The sequence below is a fragment of the Mustela erminea genome, chromosome 3 (assembly GCF_009829155.1).
Source record: "Mustela erminea isolate mMusErm1 chromosome 3, mMusErm1.Pri, whole genome shotgun sequence".
Classification (NCBI taxonomy): Eukaryota; Metazoa; Chordata; class Mammalia; order Carnivora; family Mustelidae; genus Mustela; species Mustela erminea.
Genome location: NC_045616.1, coordinates 47,401,349 through 47,419,457, shown reverse-complemented (window position 1 = coordinate 47,419,457; position 18,109 = coordinate 47,401,349). Strand labels below are relative to the sequence as shown.

The following is an 18,109-nucleotide window of genomic DNA, read 5'->3' as shown; positions in this document are numbered from 1 at the left end:
AAACATCCTTGTAACTTATGTTCTTCCAAACCCCAAGTGGAAAGTCTTTCTTATTTAGAATTTAATTAATAAATTTTAAAATAGGCAGGATGCCTGGGTGGCTCATTCAGTTAAACATCGGCCTTTGGCTCAGATCATGATTTCAGGGTCCTGGGATGGAGCCTCGTACCAGGCTCTCTGCTCAGCAGAGAGTCTGCTTCTCCCTCTCTGTCTCTCTACTCTCATTCTTACTCTCACTCTCTCTCAAATAAATAATCTTAAAAAAATAAAATAAATTTTAAAAAATAAGGATGTTGCCTGAAAAAAATCATGGAAAACTGAGCATTAGGCTTTAAAATATCATCATAGATGATAACTGCTAGCCATTTCCTTTCAAATATGTGAAAAAGTAGTATCTTTCTACATAATATAATTGGAGTTCCAACTGGATGCCTGAGAGTTGAAAGCTCTGGGATGAAATACTTTAAGTCACATCAAATTCATGTCCATTGGTTTAAGTGATTTGACAATTACAGAAAATTACAATTTGGTTCTTTTCCTTGAGTGAAAAATTTCACCATGAAGGGGTAAGTCATTATTTCTTAAATGAAATACATAAAACATTCTAACTGGCAAATAAAAATAGTGAATAATATCTGTCCTATGATTCTATTAGCATGATAAATAAATCTTGTATGTAGCAAACACTTACTTTCATTAAATGCATATTCAAATCCTTCCAGGGTATCAGGAAAATCAAGAGGTGGTTCATCTTTTTTCATTAGTTCATCCAAATCGATCCTAGATAATAAATCTAGAAAAGAATATGAAATGCATTAACATTGATTTTCTTAATAAGTTATATTTTAATAACAAAGTTAATAATAGAGATTGTATTTTTGATTATTTTAAGCATCCTTTTGTTCTACTAGATTACTTTATATGAGTTGCCTCATTGATAATGTTTTTAAAATTTTAAGTTCCCCAAGTGCTATATCATGAGAATATCAAAAGCACTTTCAAAATCATCAATACCCAAAACAATCACAATTTTAGATCCTATGTACCACTGTAGTAAATTATTAACTTCTTCTCCTCAAAATATTCAGCTATTAATTTTTATCTCACTAACCTCCATCTATAGTTTCAAAAGTTTCAGGTCATTTAAACAGTCACTAAATCTTACATAAAGATGAAACTACCATTTATGAATAAGGAAACTTACAAATTTAAATGGGGTAATATAACACATTATTCCATTTTATAGGAAAAAATCACAATAATAAAATACAACATGCTCACCAGAGAAAATGTGGTTAACACAAAGCATTTGATTTCCATACAATAAAAATACTCTCAACAAAGATTTTTAAATAAATAAATTTTTTTAAATACATAAATAAATTTTTAAATAAATATTAAATTTAAATATTTTAAATAAACAAAGTATTTTGAAATAATTCTGGAGTTATAGAAATGTTGAAAGAAAATACAGATAGTGCCTTTATGTCCTCTACCCAGTTTCCATGGAACACTCTATTCCCTTTTGTTAACACCTAAAAAGCAGATATCAAGTCAGGAAATGGGTGGAAGACATGAGCAGACACTTCTCCAAAGAAGACATACAAATGGCTAATAGACACATGAAAAAGAGTTCATCATCATTAGCCATTAGAGAAATTCAAGTCAAAACCACATTGAGGTATCACCTTACATCAGTCAGAATGGCCAGAATTAACAGGGCAAGAAACAACAAATGTTGGAGAAGTTGTGGAGAAAGGGAAACCCTCATACATCGTTGGTGGGATAGCCACTTTGGAAAACAGTGTGGAGGTTCCTCAAAAAATTAAAAATAGAGCTACCCTATGACCTGGCAATTGCACTACTGGGTATTTACCCCAAAGATACAGATGTAGTAAAAAGAGGGGCTATATGCACCCCAATGTTCATAGCAGCAATGTCCACAATAGCCAAAATGTGGAAAAAGCCAAGATGCCCTTCCACAGATGAATGGATAAAGAAGATGGGGGTCCATATACATAATGGAGTATTACTCAGCTATCAAAAAGGATGAATACACAACTTCTGCATCAACATGGATGGGACTGGAGGAGAGTATGTTGAGTGAAGTAAGTCAAGCGGAGAGAAAGTCAATCATCATATGGTTTCACTTACTTGGGGGAACATAAGGAATAGTGTGGGAGGACATTAGGAGAAGGGAAAAACAAAGGGGGAGAAATCAGAATGGGAGATGAACCATGATAGACTGTGGACTCCAGGAAACAAATGGAGGATTTCAGAAGGGAGGGAGGTGGAGGGATGGATGAACTTGCTTATGGGTATTAAGAAGGGCAGAGATTCCATGGAGCACTGGGTGTTATGCGCAAATAATGAATTATGAACACTCTATCAAACACTAATGATATACTGTATGGCGACTAACATAACACAATAAAAAAATTCAAAAAAAACTAAACAAAATAAAAATAAAACATCCCACATTACCAGGGTACATTTGTGAAAGTGAAGAAACCAACATCTGTACGTTCCTATGAACTAAGCCCAGAAATTATTCACCTGTTTTCCTCTTAAGGTCCATTTTCCATTCCAGGATCCCATCCAGAACACCACCCCACATAGAGTTGTCATGTCTATCAGTCTCCTCTTGCCTGTGACAGATTCTACTCTTTGTCTCTTTTCTATGATCATGACTCTTTTGGGGAATATTGGTTAGGTATTTTGCAGAATGACCCTCAAATTAGGTGTATATGATTTTTTTTTTCATTTTGTGATTAGACCAGGGTTACAGGAAGAATACCACAGAAGTAAACGCCCCTCTTATCACATCATATCAGGGAACGTGATATCCATGGTATATCACTGGGGATGTTAATCTCCATCAGCTGGCTAAGGCGACTTCTCAACTATGATCGCTATTTTTTCCTTTTCTATAATCTATTCCTTGGAAGTGAGTAAGTCTAGCCCACATTCAAGGAAGAAAAGTAGAGCTGTGCTCTGCCTTGTGGAACAAAGAATATCTACATACATTATTTGTAATTCTTTGTATGAATTTTTGTCTCTCTTCCTCCATTTACACATTTATTCAATCTTTTATCAGTATAGAATCAGGGATATTTATTATATAATTTGGGTTATAATAAATACTACATCATTTATTTTGTTGCTCAAATTGTTCCAGCAATGGCCATGGCTATAAGCTCTTCCAGCTGGCTCCTATAACTGTTTGACATGCTCTTATTTTTTGTTTTTTTAAATATTTCCCTATTTTGTGTTACCACAAAGTGCTTGTTCTAGGCTTATCTTATCCCTGCCGCAGGCTAGAATCAGTCTGTCAACAAGTATTTAATGATACCTTTTAGGCTCTTATTATAGAATGAGGGGGAAATTCTCACTATATGTCATCAGAGTTATATCAGAACTCAAAAAACAAAAAGATAAACTTCAAATTTATTGTTCCAAAGAAAAGATATTTTTTAAAAAGTTTAGGTTTCAGGACACCTGGGTGGCTCAGTGGGTTAAGCCTCTGCCTTTGGCTCAGATCATGATCTCAGGGTCCTGGGATTGAGCCCCACATTGGGCTCTCTGCTCAGCAGGGAGCCTGCTTCCCCCACTCTCTCTGCCTGCCTCTCTGCCTACCCGTGATATTTCTCTCTCTGTCAAATAAATAAATAAAATCTTAAAAAAAAAAAATTCAGGTTTCGAGATTTTGCATTCTAACTCAAGTTCCTGAAGAGAAACCAGCTCCTAGGATACGTAATAAAGCAAACCAGTCCCTTTTTCTACAAAAGAATTATCTCAGAAGAAACACTTTATTTCTGTCTTACAGAAATACAACAAATCCATCTGTATGGAACATCAAAATATGCCAAAGAAAAAAGTAGTTTTTCTACCTCTAGTCTCTAGTCTCTTTCTGTAGGACATAAAGACAAGCCATCAAAAAAATAATTTTTTAGTGCTCTTCAAACTGCCACACCCAATAAACCTCGACTCACATAAAAATACAGCATCTTCGAGATAATGACCTGAGCCGAAGGCAGCGGCTTAGCCCACTGAGCCACCCAGGCGCCCCTATCATGGCTGCTCTTACACAAGCTTTCTAGTGCCCCCAGTTGTACCCCCGGGGCTGACTCTCAGTGAAGGTATTGACGCTGAACTTGGTGGTCAAAGAAAGGCTAACAGCCAAACTGGAAACCACAAACTTCATTCCTAAGACCCAAGACCTAAGCCAAAGAACTCCTGTAATAGGACTAGTTCCAAAAATAATTCAAAGATCAAAAAGATTCATGAACTTGGTTTCTACCATCCCCTTAAAAACTTGCCAAGAGCACCTGAGTGGCTCAGTTGGTTGGGTGTCTGCCTTCTGCTCAGGTCATGGTCCTGGGGTCCTGGGATCCAGTCCCTCAGGGAGCCCCTGAGCGGGGTGCCTGCTTCTCCCTCGCCCTCTGCTGCTGCCCCTGCTTATGCTCTCTCTCAATCTCTCTCTCTCTCTCAAATAAGACAAAATAAAAACCACTTGCCAGTCTCCTCGCTAGGCCCTTCAGGTTCCCAGTTTCGCTAATACAACAGGCCAGTGAGTGGATGGACATTGGGCTGTTTCGACCTTTGGGCTATTGTGAATCGTGCTGCTATGAACATTCATGTATACTTTTCTCCATGGATTTTGTTTGTTTGTTTGAGAGAGAGACAGTGAGAGAGAGCATGGGCGGGGGGAGGGTCAGAGAGGGAGGCGGACTCCCCGTGGAGCTGGGAGACCAATGCGGGACTCGGTCCCGGGACTCCGGGATCATGGCCTGAGCCGAGGGCGGTCATCCGGCCGGCTGGGCCACCCAGGCATCCCGGAATTAATCCATTGTAATTGGATTAGATGAAATATTTATCTCAAGTTCACCTCAAGTTAAAGTTCCTCAATTTTACTTCTATTTTATTTCAAGTAACATTCAAATTTTTGGTATCCATGGAATTATTTCCATTTTTCTAAAATTATAATATGTATTCATCTATCTTTCTGTCTGGAAATATGCACATAAAGAAGGCTAGCACTGAGTATATTGACAATGGCTATTTCCAAGTTAAGAGCATCTGGTTGATTTTTATTTTCTTTTTATTTTTTTACAAGTATGCATTATTAAAAGTTCTTTATTAAAAATACATATGGACACAGAAAAAAAAATACAGCATCTTCAAAATTCAAAATAAAAAATGTTTGCAAATTCTCCAGTAAAATGGAAATGTCACATAATATGCAAAATGGGCTAACAAAGGGATACAGGCCGACAAATTTCTAATTCATTGGTGAATATCTGAACACCATGTACTTCTGTGCAAAACCGATTTTTTTAATAGCAAAAATGGCTTGGAGTGGCTCGAAAATTCTCTTTCCAATGAGCTGAGGTTCCTTCACTATAGTCATTTACAGTTCAAACTTAGAAACCTTTTAATCAGATACACAGCAACCATCTAATTTTTAAGCAGATATATTATGTCTAACAGTTGCTTTGTCTATCAGTTCAGATCATAAAATGCCACCTAACATCTACATACCAATTTAAGGTTTTCACATACTTTATCTCACTTGATCGTCACAACCCTATAGAACAGTAGCATGTATTATCACCTTCACTGTCTTTCAGATGAGAAAATGAGCTCAGAGAGGAAAAATGGCTTGTCCGAAATTATACCTTAATAGTACAGGGGGATTAATGGAATAGATGTAGTTTCCAATACCTAACTCAATGCTCTTTCAAAATCACCATACTTACTCTATGTGCCCTATCAACCCTAAAATATTCTAACCCTGCTCTTCCTTACCTTATGAAGAATAAAGTTAGGAATATAGAAATATGCTTTTGCCTTGCTTGAAATGTTCCTATGAAGGACAAAATGAAAACTAAATAAAACAGGCATTCCTTAAACTTCTCTTCTATTAACAAAGGAACCAGATATAGATATTTTATTTCATTAGCACTGAGAAGACATGTAGAAAGAAAATGTCAGAAATTATTTTTTCTGCTTTTTAAAAAGAAAGCAATACTGTAAGTTGCATTTTACATAGAGACTGAGTTTCAAAGGCAGTGGATTAGGCAAAAATCAAGTATAATAAAACGTTTCCATTAAAAATACCTTCATTCGCCTATAAAATACAGTACGACTGAATCCATATAATTTAAATATGCATCAGATGTAGCACAAGTGTTTTTTCTAAAACATGCCTCTGGTAATTAAAGTGACTCAGCAACTAGAATTCTAAACTTCAACTAAGCATATGCAATACTTGGATAAAAATACCACTTGATACCCAAAGAAATGAAAACAAAGGCTTAAACAGATTATTTGTACACTCATGTTCATAGCAGCATTATTCACAATAGCCAAGAAACAACTCAAGTGTCCAAAGACAGAGGAATGGTGTGATGGTTAATTTTATGTGTCAACTTAACTAAGCCATGCAGTGCCCAGATATTTGGTTAAACTTTCCTCTGAGTGTGCCTGTGAAGGTGTTTCGGGATGAGATTGACATTTGAATCTCGATGAATATGTATATGATATTTTCAAACACTTTTGGAAAACTAACATAATGAAATTGGTTGGTTGCTCCTAAGGTCACTGGACAAGGAAGTGGAAAAAATAGACAAATTCAGAATTCAAATTATCAGCTCAAGCACATCATAAATAACCTCTAATTTTCTAAGTGTGTCCTGAAGGTAACTCTGATCTCTTGTAGCAGAAGGGTTGAGATTGTTAAAAATCAAACACAAGCTCATCCTGCAACCAGCTGAATTATAATGCGAGCAGAACTACCAGCCTCATAGCAGTCCACTGTTAAAGAGAGGACAGTGACTGGGGTCCTGCAAATTGGAATGGAATGCAGTTGAGGACAATGACTCTCTAAATTCTGACCACTCTTTGTCAAAGGAAGCTTTCCACCCTCAGTAGAAGCAGTCTCTCTACCTTAGTCTGGGAAAATTAAACCTTTGTTTAAGGAAACTGTCATGCCCTCCCCTGAGGCTGTTGCCAGGCAAGACAGAGCTGATTCTTGGGGCACCTGGGTGGCTCGGTGGGTTAAGTGTCTAATTTCATTCAGCTCAGGTCATGATATCAGGGTCCAGTGATCAAGTCTCACATTGAGCTCCCTGCTCAGAGGGCAATCTTCTCCCTCTCTCTGTCTCTTCCCCCCTCCCCCTTGCTTGTTCTCTCTCTCTCTCTCTCTCTCTCTCTCTCTAATAAATAAATAAATAAGTGGATTCTCTTCAGGACCCACAGCCCAAAGCCCTCTTTGCATCTAGACTTTCAACTATACTCCAGTCATAGCAGGCCACTAAAGGTGAGGTATAAAGTGTGACTCAGAAGGAGGTACACGACACCCAGCACAACATAAGAACTACCTGGTTTTTCTAATTTATACAGATAGAAATCCAGAGAACATGTGTGGGAATAAATATTAAGGGTATGGAACAATGGAAGGTCATGGACCTGGAAGGAAAACTGGTACCAAGGACCTGGATTGAGAAACTGGTACCAAGAAAATCTGGGAAAGAGCTATGTGAGTAAGTCCCCTCTGAAAAGGAAAAAGAAGTGAAAGAAATCTGTGTCCCAAATTAACGCTCACCAAAACGTGACCTCAAAAGAGTAAGATATTAATAATCAAGTGGATAAGATGACTCCTGTGGAGACCAGTTAGCCTCTCTCCCCAGCCACCCCTGTCGTTGCCCAATGGGCTCATGAACAAAGTGGCCATGGTGGCAGAGATGGTTGTTATGCATGGTCTTATCAATATGAACTTACACTCACCAAAGCCAACCTAGCCACAACCTGGACTGATTATCCAATCTGCCAGCAGGAAAGAACACCACTTAGTCGCCAATACGGCATCGTTCCTGTAAGTCATCAGTCAGCTACCTGGTCACAGTGGATTACATCAGACCACTTCCATCAGGAAAGAAGCAACCTTTTGTTCTTACTGGAATAGCTACTTCCTCTGAATATGATTTGTCTTCCCCACATGTAATACTTCTACTGTATCTACTGCTCGTGTAGTTACAAAATGCCTTACCTACCATCATGGTATTCCACATAACAGTGCTTCTGATCAAGGAACTTACTTCACAGCAAAAAAAAACTGCAGCAATGGTCCCATGCTCATGAAATTCAATGGTCTTACCATTTCCCCCACTATCCTGAAACAGCTAGTTTGAGAGAATGGTGAAATGGCCTTTTAAAGATTACGGTGCCATCAAGGTGATAGAACCTTGCTGGGCTGAGCAAGATTCTTCAGAAGGCTGTACATACTCAGAATCAGTGTCCAATATATGGTGCTATTTTTAACATAGCCATAATTTACAGGTCTAAAAATAAAGGGATAAAATGGGAGTATCACCATTCACTATCACCCCTAGTGAACAAGGAAAGAATGTCCATTTTCTCACTATTCTCATTCAACAGAGTATTAGGAATCTTAGTAAGTACAAAAAAGGCAAGAAAGGGAATAAAAGGCATACTGTCCAAAGTGCAAATGACATGATGGTTTACATAGAAATTATCAAGGAATCTACCCCCGAAATTCCTTGAACTATTAAATGACTTTAGGAAACTCATAAGATATAATATCAACACGTAAAACTTGATTATATTTCCATAAATTATCAGTTAACATGTGGCAACTGAAATTAAGAACACAACACTGTTTAAAATCACTCTAAATAATTAAATCTTAGGGGGCACCTGGTTGGCTCAGTTGGTTAAGTGACTGCCTTCAGCTCAGGTCATGATCCTGGAGTCCTGAGATCAAGCCCCACATCAGACTCCCTGCTTGGCAGGGAGTCTGCTTCTCCTGCTGACCTCTCTCCTCTCATGCTCTCTCTCTCTCTCTCTCAAATAAATAAATAAAATCATTTTTAAAAATTTAAAAAAATAATTAAATCTTAGGTATAAGTATAAGAACAAATGTTTACAACTTACATGTTGAAAATTACAAAATGCTCATGAAGGACATTGAAGATTTAAACAAATAAGAGCCATACCAGGTCATGGACTGAAAGATGCAATAAAGATGTCAATTGTCGTCATATTCATCTATAGGTTTAAATATAATTCTTATCAAAATCTCAGTATATTTTTTTGCAAATATAATTTTACTCTAAAATTTATATGGAAGAGCAAACAATCTAGAATAGCTAATAGCTAAACAATTTTGAAAAGGAATAAAATGGGAAGAATCACTCTACTCATGTTTAAGATATACTAGTAATCAATTGAGTGTGATATTGAAGAAGAGATAGACACAGATCCATGCAGCAAAAGAAAGAACCCAAAATAAGGCCACCCAAATATAACCAATTCATTTTTGACAAAGATGGAAGAAGTAATTCCATGGTGGAAAGAAAGTCCTTTTCACAAATGGTGCTGGTGTAAACAGACATTAACAGGCCCCCCAAAACCAACGAACCAACCAAACACCCACCTTGACTTAGATCTCCTACCTTCTATAAAAATTAACTCAAAATGTATCATAACGTAAAATCTAAAATTATAAAACTTTTAGAAGAAAACACAGGAGAAAATCTTCACAAACCAGGGTCAGGCAAAGGATGTACAAACATGACACTAAAAGCATAATCCATAAAAGTTAAAACTGATAAGTAGACTTCTCTAAAGATAAAGTTTAATTCAGTTTGACAATTTATTCTAAATATACTTTGCTATGCACTGTCACTTTATTTTCTATTATTTTTAATTTAACTCCTTCATTAATTGTTAGAAGCTCACGTGTACCAGGCTTTTTATTGCTATAGTACCAATGAATTAAAAGATTCAGAGAAGCTAAGTAGCTAGTTCATGGTAATCAGAAAAACCTGAGTTTGAATCCAGGCAAGTTCACCTTTAGACCCTATTCATACTCTTTTTACATACATCTAGTAGCTCTAAAATCTAGAAAATCTATGCAAACTCTTATATATTGCTTGAGAAAGTGTAAATTGGAATGACTATTTGGAAAATGTAATTTTTACATGATCAAGTAAGGCTGAAGATGCACAAAAATCTATCTAGGAAACCCAGTGAGTCTATTTAGAAGGAAATACACACATTCCTTCACCTCTCTCCTAAATCAGCCATTATTTTGAGAGTGCTAATCATTTCCAGCAGCATACAAGCATACACTAAAACCTTTTACAGAATTTCCACAGCTTTCTCCAATTCCTCTCTTTCCATTTTCTATGGAAACTCTCCCATGTAGCTTTCATTTCCACCAATCTGTGAAAACAGCTCTTTGTGATGATCACCAACGACCTCTACTTCGTCAAATCTAAAAGTAATTTCTCAGTCCTCGTCTAACCTGAATCATTATTATGACTGAATGAGTTACTCCCATTTTCTTCATTTGGCGTTCAGGATCTCTCTCTTGCTCTTGATTCTCAGACTATTTTACTAGAAATTCATTTTCAGATTCTTTTGCTGGTTCCTCTTCATCTTCCTGACCCTAGAGTTGAGATGCATCAGGGCTCAATCTACAGATCTCTTCTTTTCTGTCTATACTGACATCCCTGGTGATCTCAATTAGGAGCTCTGGTCCTTTAAATATTACCTCCATGCTAATGATCCCTAAAATTTTTTTATCTCTAAACCAAACGCTCTCCCAAACTCCATACTCAACTTCTTTACCTTCCCGTTTAAGTAACATCTCAGTTTAATATTTAATATGTATAAAACCTAACTCTTGCTTTTCACTATTATCACCATAACTTGATTTTTGCAGTTTTTTAAATCTAATACATAGCATCTATCTTAGAGCTTTTTAGGCCAAGAACCTTCAAATTTTTCCTGATTTCTCCTCTAACATCCATGTCTAATCCAACAGAAAATCATGTAATCTCTTCCTTCCAAACATAAACAGAATCTGTCATCATCCTCTTTTGTTACCATCCTAATCCAACACATCATCATCTCTCACATTTGTCAGGAGAAAGCAATGCTCTTAGCCATTTCCCATATTTGAAGGTAAGGGCTAGTTATACCATCCCCTTGATAGAACATCAGCTCTAAAAGCAGAGACATGATGAGGCAAATTGTGAGCTAAGAAACTGGTTATGTTGTCATATATATGCTTCAGGCTTTCATGAAGAGATGAAAGGTAGAGGAGAGATTCTTGAGGTATCTTTATCATCCAGCCTCATAAAACAGGACAGGACAGGATTGAGGGCTTCAGAAAAATGGCTGCAGTCAAGATGGTCTGTGGCATTACCTGCAAAGCACCGTAGAGACCACAAAGACTCTACACTGAACAAGTAAAGAGACTCATTATCTGGCATAGTTGGCATCTTAACTTTAAGAAAATCCGTTGAGATCTTTCAGTTCAACAATGCACACTTATTTTAGGAGTAAAATTCTTTTAGACTGCAGACTTAAAAAAGTCTAGAACTCAAAATTCCCAAAGAATGTCTAGGGTAAATTCCCTCCGAGGTGTTAACATGGAGAGCCTTTCAAAAAATACCCCTAATTAATGCCACAAAGATAGAATACTGGATTATTAGGCAGATCATTATCCTAGCCTAGCATGAAATTCTGATAAAAAAAAAATATGATAAAGGCAATAGTCTTAACTCAAGAGACCTAATGTTAGTTTTAGCATTAAATATACAACTTTGGATAAGAAAAGGGATAGGAATTCTTAGTTACAAAATTACATGATTTTGTGATTTATTTACTAAGTACATACTCCATCTCAGATATTGAAACAGTTGTTAATCCATTACAGATGGATAAAAACTCACATTCTTATTTTAGAATTGAAATGAATGGAAGATCACCTAAATATTCCAATGCCTTCATTAGGCACAATGAAAATACCCTGAAAAAGCAAAATAAGTATGTACCTTTCAGTGCAGTAGTCTTTTCTTTTTCATCTGGACCTCCCTGCTGGATTTGTGCCATGCTTATCCAAACTGGCAACAAAATTAAAGAGCTCAAGGAAATAGACATCAATCTTCAGAAGACAGTCTAGAATGAATGAAAGCAATAAATTAAGCTCTACTCAATCCTACCTACTCCATGAGAACTTCCTAGATCCTCCCAGTTGGGATTAATCTCTCTATTCTGATTTCCCACTGCACTTTGATGATGCCTATACCACAGTACTTATCATAGCCTGCCTTGCGTTATAGTTATTTATGTATTTGTCTGGGTCAGCTAACAGATTACAAGCCCCAGGATAGAGGTATCAACTTTTTGTCATCTTTATATCTCTCATGTCACCAAACACAGATACCAAACTTACAGATACCTAAAGTCACTGACTAAACTCCCTATTTAAGTTTAGTTCTCTATCATCTAATGCTTTTTTTTTTTTTAATATCTTCAGGTAGTTCCAAAAGCCTGAAATTTCTTTTAAAATAAACTATAAGCATGTGCCAGTTACAAGATCAGAATGTCTTCCTCCCAGAAAAGACAGTCAGAAGAAGAAAGATAAATAAAGAACTTAAGAACTTTAATCATAACATAAAGCAACTCTAAGTTACCTCTAGTGTAATTTAAAATACAACTTTAAGGGAAAAAAATTAGCCCTTTCAAAAATGAAACTATGCCAAATTCAATGTCCAGAAGCCATACTCTATAAATGGCACCCCAGTAAATAATGATGATATAAAATTATGATTTATTAAAAATCTAATTCTGCTCTATTTTGGCCAAAGGGAAGACATTTATACTATAAATCAATGGTTTTCCCCAGGATGCCCATGAAGACAAAAAAAAAAAAAAAATCACTATTCCTAAAGTTTAAAAGAGAGAAATGCAACACATACAATAGAAAAAAATTAAACTAATCTAGTCAATCCATGACTGTTAATGAAATTATATAAAAACCACATTCATGATCACAATAAATGAGACTGAATATTCCTCTGATCAGGGAACCCAATTTATTTGCTATCCACAAAACAAACTTCAGTTTCCATTCAGAGGGATATTTTATAATCATCTTTACAAACTGAGGCATTTTCATAACCAACAGAGTACAGCAGAAAATACTTGAAAAAAATGAATACGGAGGGGCGCCTGGATGCTTCAGCTGGTTAAGCATCTGCCTTTGGCTCAGGTCATGATCCTAGAGTCCTGGGCTCTCTGCTCAGCATGGAGCCTGCTTCTCGCTCTCCCTCTGCCTGCCACCCTGCCTAATTGTGCTATTTCTCTCTCTCTGCCAAATAAATAAATAAAATCTTAAAAAAAACATCAAAACCTAATACTGAAATTTTAAACCAGGAATGTTCCAAACAGTCATAAATCATATTGCCCTTATCTCAATTCTAACTGTAGGTTTGGGAGGTGGTATAAGAGGAAGACCTTCTGGCTTCACCCGTAACTACACATACCCTTGAAAAATTATTTAACTTCTCTGTCCCTTATTTTCAAATATGAAAAATGGCAATGATAACCATGTTTCCCTCATATTGTTACAGTGAGGCTAAATGTAAAATATTTTGCATAGTACCTGATGTGTATAATTAAGTGCTCAATGTATGCTGGCTTACATATTTTTTAATTGTTATAAATGTATCACAGCTTCATCATTTAATAACAGCTCTGTGGCCAGGGACAAGACACTTAGTATCCAAAATCTTCAGTTTACTTATTTATAAAATGTAGCTCAAGTAATAGTGGTTGAGAATTAGTATTACAGTAGGTATGTATAGCTCATCATTGCTATTACTAGCAGTAATGCTGTTTGTCAATGGAGGTTTCCTAATATGAATAACTAGAATATGAGAATATTTTTGACTGGGAAGGCATTCTTACTTAACAGGAAAGAAGTTGTTTCTTCTGTAAACAAGTAACTGAAAACTCTATAAAAGTATATGACAAAAATGTGTCTATATTACTTCAAGAAACTATAGCAGTTTGTATGGTAGGTGATGTATAAGACAGCAGGGTATAGCTGTGAGTTAAAAGAACAAGGTCCCGCGTGGCCCTGGTGGTAGCTTAACTCTCTAGCTACCAAAACAAACTGTTAAATAGCTACTTATAAAATATATAACACCTAGACTGATAATTACATCACATAAAATATATCAGACTTGGGGCGCCTGGGTGGCTCAGTGGGTTGGGCCGCTGCCTTCGGCTCGGGTCATGATCTCAGGGTCCTGGGATCGAGTCCCACATCGGGCTCTCTGCTCGGCAGGGAGCCTGCTTCTCTCTCTCTCTCTGCCTGCCTCTCTGTCTACTTGTGATCTCTCTCTGTCAAATAAATAAATAAAATCTTAAAAATATATATATATATCAGACCTAGACTGATAATTACATCACATAAAAAAAAAAGTTCTAAGGTTTATCTGTTCATATGCAGGAATCAGTCTTATCTGTCAAGTCCCACAAGTTTGTGTACAGGTTTTACCAAGCAACTCCCTATTATTCACCATCCTATAGCAGAAATTGAAGAGAAATGTTTATAATAAGAGATCCCACGCATTGCTCTCTGTTAACAATTCCACAATTAAATTAACTCTCTATAGGGACTTCTTACATTACTTACTACATCCCTCTGCCAACCCAGTATTTCCTCTAAATACAAGCAGTTAGGTTATTTTTCATTGGCTCCAAATTGTCTGATTTCTAAACAGAACAGTTTATACTATTATTTCATTGTGACTGTTTTAATGAATGAAATTATAAAATATTTTTGGTGCTAGAGTAATTTTCAAGATTCACAGTTTAAAGTTCTAGAGACCTAGTGTACAGCATAGTGACTGCAATTAACAATCTTGCATTGCATACTTGGAAGTTGCTAAGAGAGTAGATCTTAAAAGTTCTCAGCACACACACACAAAGATGGTTAACTATATGAAGTGATGAATATGTTAACCAACGTTATTGTGGAATCATTCTGCAATATGTACCTATATAAATCATCACATTGTACTCCTTAGACTTACATAGTGTTATGTGTCAATTACAATCTCAAACAAACAAACAAACAAAAACACCTTGGGAAAAAAAGCTCTAAATACTGTACAATGTTTAATAACATGACCCTTTTAGATTTTAATCTTCCTGAGGACAGGTACCCAGCACATGTCTGGCATGTTTAGAACTCACTGGATATTTGTTGAATTTAAAAATGAATGAGTAAAAGATAGAGGAAAAAAAGAAGATGCACATTTTAAAGAATCATTTTTTAAGACTCTCAAGATTACACAGCCATTTAATAATCATATTCTTATTTTATGAGATAACCAAAAAATACACAACACAATTTGCTGAAGTGATGATATATAAATTAAGAGACAGTACTAATTATTATCTGTGATCCTTAACCTTCTAGCAGCAGATGCAAAGCAGGTAAGCATGAAGCAAAAGCAATTTGTCTGTTGCTCTCTTACTCACTGTTAGATTTTTACCCTCTCGAGTTATTTTCCATGGCTGTGGCACAGCTGGTGAAGCTAAATCAGGAATATTATAAATTCTCAATTTAGTTTTCCTGATAAAAATTCAGAGTTATAACCTGCATGGCCACAGATAAACACTACTGAAAATGCAGTCAGCAAGCCTTTTGATACATTTGATATATATTAATATGTGCACTCAACATAGTTTATTTAGTATTATCTGATTGAGGTTAGGTTATAGGGAATAAAGTGGTAGAAGGTTTTTACTGATGCGAATTGGGACACAGTTGACATGTTGTATACTTCATGATAACCAGTGCTGTTTAAATATGGTTTCCTAGAAATGGTTATAGTATAAACTAGACTCAAAACATCTCAGTTTGCAATTTCATTCTGTGAACTACACAAAGCAATTATCATATCTTCTTTCCTCCTATGATTCCAAAAGAGAACCCAGTATGTATAAATAAAGCTATAAATAACTTGTCATCTGTAATCTTTATCCAGTCAGCATTTCAAAACATGAAACAGTAGAATATTTCTTAGTTGCCCTGTTTGCTCAAAATATGGCACAAGCACTTATAATACGTATAGGAAAATACACAGAAGCCTAAGTTTTCTACATCTTTTTGTTTTTAGGTAGGTATTAAATAGGAACTAGACATAGATGATTTTGCAATAGAAGGCCTTTCCACCTCACATTCTGAGTATAATGATGAAAGTATAAAACATATCACCAGACAAGTAAAACTGGGTTAATTCCCCATGACCTTTGGAGCTGGTTTGGTCTCAAAGAATCTATGCTTACTAAGTCAGGTTCTGGATATCCAGCTTGTAATAGCCTACTTGTGGAAGAAAGTACAGTAAGCGAATTGGTACAGAGATTTTCAAGAAACCAAAGGATTTACCCAAATTACAGTTAAAATAACCCTATTACTCAGAAGTTGCTCATCAGCAAAGGTCATTACATAATAATCCTGAATAGCTTATAGTTCAAGGTTGCAGCACACAAAAAAATGTGTTTCGGAGTGTGTATATGTGTGCATGTGTGTGTATATGTAGACATATATGGGCACTAGGGAAAAGACTGAGGAACAAGGGCATCAGGAAAAGCAGACATAGAAGACAAAGCCCAGAGTACTATGGGCTCTTGGTACATAGAAAATGCCAGCTCCTATAAAGAATGCTATCTACGCTTGGCTCAAGGCTTAGCTCAGAGAAGGAATACCTGATTCTAATCTAATCCTTTCTAAAATAATTCCCTAGTTTATCAGACAATATTATTTAGAAGGACTGGAATGAGAACGTCAGCTTTTTAATCTCAATTCCACCACTTGGTAGCTGGGTGACCTTGTGAAACTCTTTAACTTTCCTAACCTCAGTTATAGGAATAACAAAGAAAATAAGAGCACTTTCCTTTTACAGGGCAATTATGAAAATTTTATCAAATAATGTATACAGGGGTGCCTGGGTGGCTCAGTCAGTTTGGCAGCTGCCTTTGGCTCAGGTCATGATCGTGGAGTCCTGGGACTGAGTCCCACACTGAGCTCCCTGCTTAGTGAGGAGTCTGCTTCTCCCTCTGTCCCTCACCCTGTCTCATGCTCTATCCCACTCTCTCTCTCTCAAATAAATAAAATCTTCAAAAAAAAAAAAAAGGTATATAAAATTATGTTGAAAACTATAAATTTGTCTATAAATATTAGTAATCCACATCGTTTCAAACATAGTTCGGTTCCAATTAATTTGTACTCAAACACATAAAGGGGGGCACCTGGGTGGCTCAGTTGGTTAAGCAACTGCCTTCAGCTCAGGTCACGATCCTGGAGTCCCGGGATCGAGTCCCGCATCGCACTCCCAGCTCCATAGGGAGTCTGCTTCTCCCTCTGACCTTACCCAAATCAGTACAATTTATAGGAACGAGAAACTTCTGATGTGTACCATTTGGATGAATTCTAAGTAGAAATAATAAAACCCCATTAAAAATACCTGTTGAGTTGACTTGGCTTTCTAAGACTCTACATTAAAGATAATCATAATGAAATTTAAATTAATTTTTAAAATATAATTTGTTCATATTTTTTCTAATATTATTAAAATGCATGTCTGGAAAATGTTCAAGTATGGGAATTCTACCTTCATTTAGATAAAAGTTTGTTCAAAGAACACTGTTCTATTTCCCGACAGCATATATTGGTCACAAAGCTACCAAGTCCTTTCATACTCATTACTTTAGTAGGTCATCACCACCACTGTCGGGGTAGGAGAAGTTGACACATCTGCATCTTACAGAGATGAGGCATCCTGAGCTTTGAAAAGCTAAATAACTTGGCTAAGCCATCCCAGATAGTACGGGGATTCTAATTCCAGTCTTCTGACTCCTGCTTAGAAGTTCTTAAAACAAGCTCCTTCTACCTGCCTGGTGGAGTCAAACTACTTAAACTTTACAGTTTCAATTTCTAGTTTATGATAGTATGCTATTAGTACCCTTTCATGTACTAATTATCAGGAAGTCTTACAATTTGGAGTCTGAGCAAGTTGGATGTAGTTAATTATATAAAGATGAAACATGTCAACCAAAATTGTCTCAGTCTATTTAGTTGCTGTTCAGAATTAAGATTGATAAAAATTACTGCTCATCATTACCATCATACCAATACTTTGGAAAATCAAGTATCTAGAGAAAGAGCCAGAAGTTAAGGAATGCCAAACAGAAATATTTTAGAAGAAACTGGAAATGC

The 18,109-nt window shown here is 36.2% G+C and overlaps 1 protein-coding gene across 7 annotated transcripts in view; it reads right to left on the bottom strand.

The window, feature by feature from the left end:
* Window positions 1-18,109, bottom strand: part of FAM172A (family with sequence similarity 172 member A) — a 423,647-nt gene that overhangs the window by 376,497 nt on the left and 29,041 nt on the right. For 6 of the 7 annotated variants that reach the window (XM_032335747.1, XM_032335751.1, XM_032335748.1 and 3 more), the window contains exons 2-3: window positions 11,868-11,991; window positions 692-793 (exon numbers count right to left, since the gene is read on the bottom strand). In XM_032335747.1, coding sequence (XP_032191638.1) covers window positions 692-793; window positions 11,868-11,973 — 208 coding nt within the window. In that variant the 5' untranslated portion in view covers window positions 11,974-11,991. The remainder of the gene's footprint in view (window positions 1-691; window positions 794-11,867; window positions 11,992-18,109) is intronic. The other variant, XM_032335749.1, reaches the window with a different exon arrangement.